This window comes from Cucurbita pepo, chromosome LG17 (assembly GCF_002806865.2).
Source record: "Cucurbita pepo subsp. pepo cultivar mu-cu-16 chromosome LG17, ASM280686v2, whole genome shotgun sequence".
Lineage (NCBI taxonomy): Eukaryota > Viridiplantae > Streptophyta > Magnoliopsida > Cucurbitales > Cucurbitaceae > Cucurbita > Cucurbita pepo.
Window position 1 is genome coordinate 5,424,882 of NC_036654.1, and position 9,793 is coordinate 5,434,674.

The 9,793-nt window shown below is 39.1% G+C and overlaps 2 protein-coding genes across 2 annotated transcripts; one reads left to right on the forward strand and one right to left on the reverse strand.

Moving 5' to 3' along the window:
* Nucleotides 1–102: 102 nt before the first annotated feature.
* On the reverse strand, nt 103–4,960 carry LOC111778550 (SURP and G-patch domain-containing protein 1-like protein). The gene is made up of 9 exons (XM_023658446.1): nt 4,713–4,960; nt 3,451–3,884; nt 2,295–2,421; nt 2,037–2,140; nt 1,503–1,670; nt 1,168–1,302; nt 869–1,048; nt 448–626; nt 103–348 (listed from the first exon to the last, which is right to left on the reverse strand). The coding sequence occupies exons 2-9, from the start codon at nt 3,860–3,862 to the stop codon at nt 322–324; spliced, it is 1,332 nt and encodes a 443-aa protein (XP_023514214.1). The 5' UTR covers nt 3,863–3,884; nt 4,713–4,960; the 3' UTR covers nt 103–321.
* Nucleotides 4,961–5,602: 642 nt separating this feature from the next.
* On the forward strand, nt 5,603–8,432 carry LOC111778552 (putative tRNA (cytidine(34)-2'-O)-methyltransferase). The gene is made up of 7 exons (XM_023658453.1): nt 5,603–5,916; nt 6,013–6,119; nt 7,368–7,436; nt 7,552–7,610; nt 7,744–7,804; nt 7,881–7,934; nt 8,028–8,432. Exons 1-7 carry the CDS (start codon nt 5,736–5,738, stop codon nt 8,310–8,312), a joined length of 816 nt encoding a protein of 271 aa, XP_023514221.1. The 5' UTR covers nt 5,603–5,735; the 3' UTR covers nt 8,313–8,432.
* The last annotated feature ends 1,361 nt before the right edge of the window (nt 8,433–9,793 follow it).

Sequence of the window (9,793 nt, forward strand, 5' to 3'; positions counted from 1 at the left end):
AGATCTCACAGCTCAGCTTTACATCCATCCTCATCGAGACTTAACTACTGTTTGGATGCATGAATATATTTTACATTCGGGTTGATAGGGTACCCCACCATTATTTCAAATGAGGTTTCAAATATATTGATTGATGAAGGAAAAGTTACAAACAAAACAATGAGAAAAAGAAGTCTAGTATCTATTTATTGAGTTAAGAAATTAATTGTGACACAATAGATGATGTGAATTTCCATTTCCACAACGTAGTAGTTGGTTTTTCTCATAATTTTCAAACACAGACAGAATGGTGATAACGCCTTGTAGAAGAACCGTCGTTGTTCAATAGTATGCTTTCCGAGGGTTGTTCTACCAAAACCAAGAAAACAACGTGCATCAAAACTACTTTGATTTCCATAGGCATCAATCAAGTAAGAAACTTCAAGCTAAAATGGGAGTGATGATTACCAGTGGATTTGGTCTGTAACGATAACCAAGCATCATACGCTTCTTGTACTGCTCATATATATCGTCTTCGGGAGTCACCTCACCGGGTTGATGAGCTCCAACACCCAAGTTATTCATTTTTACATCACCTGCCATTATAGGATCTGAAATGCCACTCTTGGAGCTTCCCAGACCCTCACCTGCGATTCTCTTGCCAGTTTTAGTAGGGTTCCTCCGTTAAGAAATGAACTTTCAAAGTAACGGGAGTTGGGAATCATAATCTAAACTTATGGTTGAATATAAGCTCCAGAAGAAGAAATCTAATGACTTCTCAAAGGCTTCAGGAAAGGGAAATAAAGATGGATCTAGTTAAAAAAGAGCTAAATTATAAGGCGTTTTAGCATTGTTAAGTCCAATGGTTTATGTAAAGGAGAGGGAGAACCTTCTTTCCATCCCATTTTAGATAGGAGTCTGTGCCCCACATTATCAGCCTGAATTTTAGCCTTATCAGCGGCTTCTCTAGAAAATTTTCGGGCAGATGCATCATTGCATGTAGCTAAGAACTTTTCAAGCTCCTCGTCAGGAATGAAGTCACCCATGTGATGCCCCCTTTTCCCTGAACCTGCAGATCACCCCCAGAAATGAAAAGAAAGGAAGTTCAGGCAATAACACCAATAAAGCCAAAAGCTACATTAATAATGATTAACGGTCAACCAGTTACACCCCAGCAGGTATTGATACCTTGAAGAGAAGCAGGAGGAGGCATTTCATCTTTTGACAGTTTAGGTTGTCTCATCCTCTCTTTGCTGGCAGCTTTCTTCATGTAGAATTCCATCATTGCAATTGGATCTCCACTTGGTGATGACCTAGATTCACCTTAAAGTGCGAAAACCACAAGCCCAAGTACAATGTCAATTCATTGATCATGGTGAGCACTGAACAGCGTTCAGATAAATTTCTCCCACAATTTCAGATATAAAAGATGCCCATTTTCCCTACTCTCTCATTTTTCCATACCCATAACAAAAGGAAGGGGAAGAGTACAAGACCAAAGGAAGAAGCAATAAAATAGCTACCTGTCCTTTCAGACCATGCAGTAGTATTAGATGAACCCACGGAAGCTCTTGAATCTTCAGATGGTTCATATAAAGCAGAGGCAGGAGTTCGATAATTTGATGAGGAAGGCTGCTGGAAAGATTTCTGGGAACCAATCTTTGGCTTAGATGTTTGCGTGCTCCCACCATCTACAAATAGAAAAAGAGAGTGAATGTGAAAAAACAATTCAATATCCCAAATAAGCAGCCCCTATAATGTCTTTCATAAAAAATGAGACCTTGTATTTCATAGGAAACATTATAAAAGAAAAATAAGAAAAGAAGTCGTATCCAAGAATACATTTCTTTTAATCCCGAAAGTTCTATAACTTGATACCTAAAGATCGTCAAATTTAAAAGTACACAATTGCCTTATCCCTAAGAAATTTGAGGAAATTTTTTAGAAAAACAAAACAAAACAAAACTAACAACACAAATGTAACACACAATTTTCATTATGACATCAATACTTGCTTTCAACAAATAGAATATGAGAATCAAGAGGGAAGCCCAAACCATTTGATGATTTAGATTCGATGTTCTGTGAAAGAGCTTTTTCTTCTTCAGCTAGCTGATATTCGTAATATTTGTAATCTGCAGAACTCTCATCAAACAGAAATCTGCAAACATGATAGACATTTTTATTAATAGATGATTTTTGAGAAGCTAAACATCAAATACCAATAGAAGCCATAGGTACTAGAAAGAAGTAGCAGGAAGGGAAATGTTATGAGGCATATCTCCAGGATTTTTTTAAACACAGCCAGAACTTACTTAAAAGGTGTATCTCCAGGATTTTTTTGGCGAGTAACATGCTCAAATTGCCTTCCATGTTTAGCCACAAAACTTGCTAGCTTGTCAGCAACTTTCTTCACTGTAGGATCACTTGGTGAAGGTGGTGCTGCATATCACTTATAAAACTGATTAATACCAAGAGCATGAACAAGTGAATGCAAATTACTCTTGCAGCAGGCTGCTACATATTCCAATTCTTTCATTGAACATCTCTTCCACCAATGTTGAAAGGTACTAAAGGTATACACTGCATTCATGAGACAAGAAATTTTCAAGAGTGCTTTGTACTCTACATCCGAAGCAGTCCAAGCTTTAGAAGAGATCTAAACTCACGGTCCCAACAAAAGACAATGCAGTGAATTGAAGGAAAATGGACTATGACCTACGTGGTAAATTATATAATGCCCAACCCCCCCCCTAAAAAAAAAAAAAAAAATTCTGCATGTCTCAAATGAATGGATGAAATTTTGTACTGCTCATTTAGATGAATGGATGGAGGAGGTTATCTGCCAGCTACTTTATCTTTAATCTGTCAATTCGAGCTGTCAATACACCATGGGAAGAACATTTTAATTGTCATTAATACTTATCCTATTTGGGAGCTGCCTAAATGGCTAGATATCTAGTGTCATATTCAAGAAAAAGGTACAACTCTGTGCAAAGTGTCGGTAAAAAGGTGAAAGAGTGAAGATAAGGAAGAAACCTTCCATAGACCAATTTAAAGTTGAAAGATGGAAAGGCAGAATACAGAGAAAAGGAACGTACTGCGACATAGTTCCTTTCAACTTAAATCTATTGAGATCCCACAATCTTATTGAACCAAAAATGAAAAATATTAATTATTTACTCATCTCCCAATCCCAAATAAGTTTCTAACAGTAATAGATAATAGTTATTAAAGATAATAAATTGATTCGTAAAGATACAAAAACAGGCCAATAGATAGATTCTAGCCATGCTGCAGGATAACAAAATTTGAATCATGATGTACCAAACATGCAAATCACAGAACAGCTGAAATTAAATAACCAATTCACCGCAGCAATCAAAGAAGTCATTAAACAGACCAGGATTATTGGTCTAAAAATTCTAACGGATACTAGCCAAAGGAGTGTCAGTATAAAGTTGTAATTACCGACACCAGATTGAACTGCTGGTTGCTCAGAACCATTATGTGGGCCTAACTTCTGACGCTTCACTGGTAGATGATCAGATGCATCTGCCACATCAGATTCATCTTCATCCTCATCTGCTCCTAACTTTACAGAGGGTGCCGGGAGCTTTGATTTCTGCTTCAAGCTAAAAGCAAGTTTTCCAGTTGGAGCAGTCTTGCGAACATCACCAACCTTAAACTGCAAATTAGTTTTACTACTGGTATTGTGTGGAACAGAAGTCCCTGTGATAATCTTGATTGGTTTTTGCTCCTCAGATGTAGCGCCTTTATCCTTTTCCTTATCATTCTCACAATTTTTCTGTTGGAGTTGTTTAAACCTTTCCATAAATGAACCATCGTTGACAAAAAGGGTAGGCGGCATTCCCTTGTCCATCAAGAATCACAGAGTACTCAGGCTGCGTAGAATGAATCATCATTAGAAAAACAAGGATCCAAGCATTTTAAACAAGGAGGTAAAAGTAGAAAACTGAATTTAGCAGATAAACCATGAAAGAAAAAAAAATTAACGTTCAAATCATCCAGAAAAAAGTGGGATATCCCAAAGAATAAATGGAAATCTTCTCCATTCAAACACCCACCAACTTTTGCACTAGTTAAACATAACATCGTTAATTCCACATTTATATAGATAAAAAAGAAGATATATGTATATATATAAGCACAGTTCAGCAGACCCTAAATTATTCGGGTACCTTCCATTGATAGACCACGAAGACACAAAAACAGTGCCAACTTGTAGCAAGACAAGAACAAAAAAGCTCACATGGACGAACTAATTTAACCAATTGTCCACAAAAATCTCTTACACCAAGCTGCTAATGCAAGCGTCTTTGTCACAATCAAATATCGATCAAAACCTCAAGACAGTTAACCGACCAAATCAAAACGGCCAATATTAAATAAAAATAACAACTAAAACGACCAGGCTCCAGACGACGATTAACAAATACCACACTCCAATATTTCCGTAACTTTGATGACGCAGGTAAAATCACTAGACCGCATATCAAAACGTTTTGCAACAAGGAAAAACGAGCACATAAAATCCGCGTAATAGAAGCGAAACCATATCGAAGGAGAAACAAAACCCTAGTTCCTGATCCTAATAGCCCGCGAAGAACAATCCCAATCAAAAGTGAAAACACAAGCAAATAAAGTATCCAAAACGATCAACAGCAAGTAACTAATATTCTTTAACCGATCAAAACAAATCATTAACTTACCCGAACGCTCTTAGAACAACTTTGAATCTCAGAATCGAAATCTTCCGCTTCGACTGCGAAACTCGACGACGATCGGATTCCGCAAGAGCAGATTGAAGATCTGTTGATGAATTTGAGGAGCGATTGGATTGAAATTGATCATTAACTGACCCGAAGGCTGGAAAATTTGTGTTTGGGCAGAAAAGTGAAGTAGACGAAGAGAAGGCCTCTTCCCTGTTCACGTGAATATAGAAGGAAAATTTTCAGTCCGAAATTCGATTAAATAACAAAAAAAAAAAACAAAAAAAAAACTTAAAATCGAATCCTAAATTTTAGGTTATTTCTACATTTGCACCCCTTTTTAATTAAGGAGAGGATAACTTTTTTATTTTTTTCTTTATTTTTTAATAGAATTTTTTGAATTTTATAATTATAAAAATTAAATAAACAAAAGGGTGCTTCTTAATTTTTAATTTAAAATATAGAAAATCAACTCATAAATTTTGACTTTATTTCCACTTATTAAATTAAAAATTTAAAAATTTTAAAAATTGTGGCTATTGGATTTAAATATTAAATTTATTAAGGTTGATTTTTTGGTTGAATTTTTTAAAAATTAACCATTCAAATTAGTCAGTGACAAGGTCAATATTATTTTATAACGCCATAATTATTAATGAACATAATTTTTTTAAAATAATTAAATAAATAACTCGAAGGTTAAATTGAATTATAAATCTTAAATATTTTATTTTTAATTATTATGATTATTATTATTATTTCCGATGTTCTATTTTTTTTAAAATAATTAAATAAATAACTCAAAGGTTAAATTGAATTATAAACCCTAAAAATTTTATTTTTAATTATTATTATTATTATTATTATTTCGGATGTTTTAGGCACAAGATAAGTCGAATGGAAGAGCAGCAAACGTGACTGAGCTCTGAAACGAGCTCTTAGAAGACCTGAGCAGCTCAACGGAGAGGCGCGCCGTACGGCAGAAGAGCGGCGGCGACAAGAAGAAGATTGCTCTCTGCTGAGATGCCATTAATGGATACAACAGCGACCACTCTTAGAACATTGCACCCATTTTCGCCCTTTCTACTACGCGCATCGACGTCTCATCGTCTTCTTCGCGCTCGCTGCTTCTCCCATTTCAGCCACAAACACCGCCATCTGTGTTCTTCCTCCTCTCGCCGCCTCCTCCCCTTCTGCTCCTTATGTAAGTTCATATCTGTTGTAATTGAATTGAATGTTCTTATACCCTTTTGATTCTTAGTTTCTGCTGTGAATTGGGTTTGATTTGGTAATGGCGCAGCTGAAAAAGGGGAGGGTTCGTCCGGTTCTCTGCCGCGCGGTGTTGGTGAGGCCCTAAATGGGGTTTCGCAGCAGAAGGTTCTTCAAGTTGTGTTGGTTTCTCCCCTGGTAATTATGAAGCATATAACGAGTGCCCTTGTTCATAATACTCCAAATTGCTTACCTGATTCTTCAACTCTTCTTGCCCTGTGGGACGAGTGCCTCTGAATTATTAGATATCTCTTCCTAGATTCTTGATGTTCTTTGAATCACTGTTCTTCATTGTTACTTCAAACTTCTCATCAAGTTGAACAAAAGAAATCCAAATGATTGGTCGTAGGAAATTTGTTGTGAGATCTCACGTCGGTTGGGAGGAGAACGAAACACCCTTTATAATGGTGTGGAAACCTCTCCCTATCGTACACTTTTTAAATACCTTGAGGGAAAACCCGAAAGGAAAAGCCTAAAGAGAACAATATCTGGTAGCGGTAGATAGGCTTGAACAATTACATTTGCTGAGATTCCCATCAATCTCTGGTGTGGGAAATCTTGATGGTAAGCTGGAAATCTTAGGGGGTATTGATGATTGACAAGTTAGAATTAGTCGAGGTGTGACTAATTGGGATTGACAAAGGCTGCTTAGTGTCACGGTCATGCTCGTCTAAGGTGTGTTGTCATGGTCGCATGTTGATGTCACGTCAAACCCTTTATTTGTTTTCTTGTTCTATTGCCTTACTATTGTATTTTTTTTTGTATGAGTGCAAAATCATGTCTAGGTCTTCTAGACCTGAATCGCCTCAAAATGTAGTATAGAGGGATGTGACTAGTCGTCGACTCCTCCCACCCAGATGTTGTATGACTATTTGGTGAAATCATGTATAGGTTTGCCAAACATGAATCGCCTCAAGATGTACTATAGGGGATGTAACTAATCGTCAATTCTTCTTACTCAGAATTATATGTTATCTAAGTCGTTGTGTTGCCTTTCTTGCTTATAACCTATAGCCTTCTTTCAATCTTGTTTTCAAACTCTTTTTAAAAAATCTCTCTGCTCCCGTTTTCTAAAATCTTCTTCTCAAAATGGGGTCTGAATGGCTTGACTCACCCGGTGTTGGGAGTGAGTGTCGCACAATCGCAAAGTCCAATGCCAAGAAAAGTGAAATTGTGAGGATCGAGGAAACGATGTCTTGTAGAAATAACAATCGGTCATATTTTTGTTGTTGATGTGATATCAGAACTAATTGATCTCATGATGTTAATCATAAACTTTTGTTTTGACTGTGAACTCTGAATTATAAATTCTCCATTTTCCTTTCTGGGTTGCAGACAACCTCAATTCTTCAAGGCTGGCTCTTAGATTTCTGTTGTCCTTGACAGATTCCTGGGAACACTGGTAGCATTGCCAGAACATGTGCTGCATCAGCTGTTGGACTACATCTAGTTGGGGTTCGTTTCAAAACATCGCTATTCGAGTGCAATCGTTCTAATTTTCCCCTCTTAGCAGGAGATCACCAAAAACTTACCTGCTCGAATCGTTTGTTTCTGTGTCTTTCGTTTTCAGCCATTGGGATTTAAGGTGGACGACACGAAGCTAAAGCGTGCTGGTTTGGATTACTGGCCGTATCCCATAGGAATTCAAGTTCTTTGAATACTAGGAATACTAGATTTATTTTCGATTTTGAACTGAGATTTGTTAAACCGATATCACTGTACATATGGTTCGATGTTTTCAAGTTTTAACATCATGTTTTAGATACGTCGTCGTTAAAATTCATAACACGTGGGCAGAGTTCCGAGACTACTTCGAAAAACAGGTAACTTTTGTTGATGTATCAGAGAAAATGTGCACAAAACTCCATTTTCTTGATGATTGTTCCTGTCGATGTACAGGAAGGAGAAAAACGGCTGCTAGCATTTACAAAGAGAGGGACTACACTTCACTCGGCGAGTGCCCATTTCTTTGATCTTTTTCTGTCTATAATCAGGGAAGGAGAGATTTTGAGTAACAAGGATTGTTTTCTCTTTTCGTTTCTGCAGGATTTTTCGTACAAGCAGGGCGATTACTTGTTGTTCGGGTCGGAAACTAGTGGGTTACCAGCTGAAGCTCTTGAGGATTGCAAGAACCAGGCATTTGGTGGGGGGACCTTAAGAATTCCAATGGTTGAAACTTATGTTAGATGCCTAAATCTTTCTGTAAGTGTTGGCATTGCTATATATGAAGCTTCACGACAACTAAATTACCAGCAACTTCAGCTTGAACCAGAGGGTTGTACCAACAACAATGAACAGTCGTTTATCATTACAGAGGATCTTTTTGCTTGATTCTTTGATATGAACTTTTGCACCATTTTCAATTGATTAGAACACAGCGAAGAAGCTCATGAAAGAAAGTAGACACATTGCTTACCCTACCTATGGTCTTAAAAGTTCATTTATTAGTCCTACTCTGCAGTGCCATCCCTTCATCTATATTTACACAAAGTACAATTTGTTTTTCATAGCTTTCTCCCTCAAAAATGCATCACTTATAAGATCTCACGGTGATTGGAAAAGGAAACAAGTGTCAACGAGGAAGGAGAGTGGATTGTGAGATCCCACATCAGTTAGAGAGGGATCGGGACACTAGACCTCGAAGGAGGGTGGATTATGAGATCTCACATCGGTTAGAGAGGGATCAGCGAGAACACTGGGCCTCGAAGGAGGGTGGATTATGAGATCCCACATCGGTTAGAGAGGGATCAACGAGGACACTGGGCCTCAAAAGAGGGTGGATTATGAGATCCCACATCGGTTAGAGAGGGATCAGCGAGGACACTGGGCCTCGAAGGAGGGTGGATTATGAGATCGCACATCGGTTAGAGAGGGATCAGCGAGGACACTGGGCCTCGAAGGAGGGTGGATTATGAGATCGCACATCGGTTAGAGAGGGATCAGCGAGGACACTGGGCCTCGAAGGAGGGTGGATTATGAGATCGCACATCGGTTAGAGAGGGATCAGCGAGGACACTGGGCCTCGAAGGAGGGTGGATTATGAGATCGCACATCGGTTAGAGAGGGATCAGCGAGGACACTGGGCCTCGAAGGAGGGTGGATTATGAGATCGCACATCGGTTAGAGAGGGATCAGCGAGGACACTGGGCCTCGAAGGAGGGTGGATTATGAGATCGCACATCGGTTAGAGAGGGATCAGCGAGGACACTGGGCCTCGAAGGAGGGTGGATTATGAGATCGCACATCGGTTAGAGAGGGATCAGCGAGGACACTGGGCCTCGAAGGAGGGTGGATTATGAGATCGCACATCGGTTAGAGAGGGATCAGCGAGGACACTGGGCCTCGAAGGAGGGTGGATTATGAGATCCCACATCGGTTAGAGAGGGATCAGCGAGGACACTGGGCCTCGAAGGAGGGTGGATTATGAGATCGCACATCGGTTAGAGAGGGATCAGCGAGGACACTGGGCCTCGAAGGAGGGTGGATTATGAGATCCCACATCGGTTAGAGAGGGATCAGCGAGGACACTGGACCTCGAAGGAGGGTGGATTATGAGATCCCACATCGGTTAGAGAGGGATCAACGAGGACTCTAGACCTTGGGCCTCAAAGGAGGGTGGATTGTGAGATCCAGAGAGATCAACGAGGACACTGGGCCTCGAAGAAGGGTGGATTGTGAGATCCCACGTCAGTTAGAGAGGGAACAGAACATTATTTATAAGAGTGTGGAAATTGGAAAGGGTGTGGAAATCGGAAATCTCTCCCCGGCAGATGTGTTTTAAAAACCAAAAAGGAAAGACCAAATTGGACAAT

What these genes read in the sequence shown, in the direction of transcription:
- LOC111778550 (XM_023658446.1), bottom strand. Translation starts at nt 3,862, where the DNA reads ATGGACAAGGGAATGCCGCCTACCCTTTTTGTCAACGATGGTTCATTT. An exon ending in TGCATGGTCTGAAAGGACAG is followed by an intron (nt 1,303 to 1,502) that starts GTAGCTATTTTA and finishes TCGCACTTTAAG; the next exon opens with GTGAATCTAGGTCATCACCA. An exon ending in TAAAATGGGATGGAAAGAAG is followed by an intron (nt 627 to 868) that starts GTTCTCCCTCTC and finishes AGAGAATCGCAG; the next exon opens with GTGAGGGTCTGGGAAGCTCC.
- LOC111778552 (XM_023658453.1), top strand. Translation starts at nt 5,736, where the DNA reads ATGCCATTAATGGATACAACAGCGACCACTCTTAGAACATTGCACCCA. An exon ending in TTGGACTACATCTAGTTGGG is followed by an intron (nt 7,437 to 7,551) that starts GTTCGTTTCAAA and finishes TTTCGTTTTCAG; the next exon opens with CCATTGGGATTTAAGGTGGA. An exon ending in GCTGGTTTGGATTACTGGCC is followed by an intron (nt 7,611 to 7,743) that starts GTATCCCATAGG and finishes ATCATGTTTTAG; the next exon opens with ATACGTCGTCGTTAAAATTC.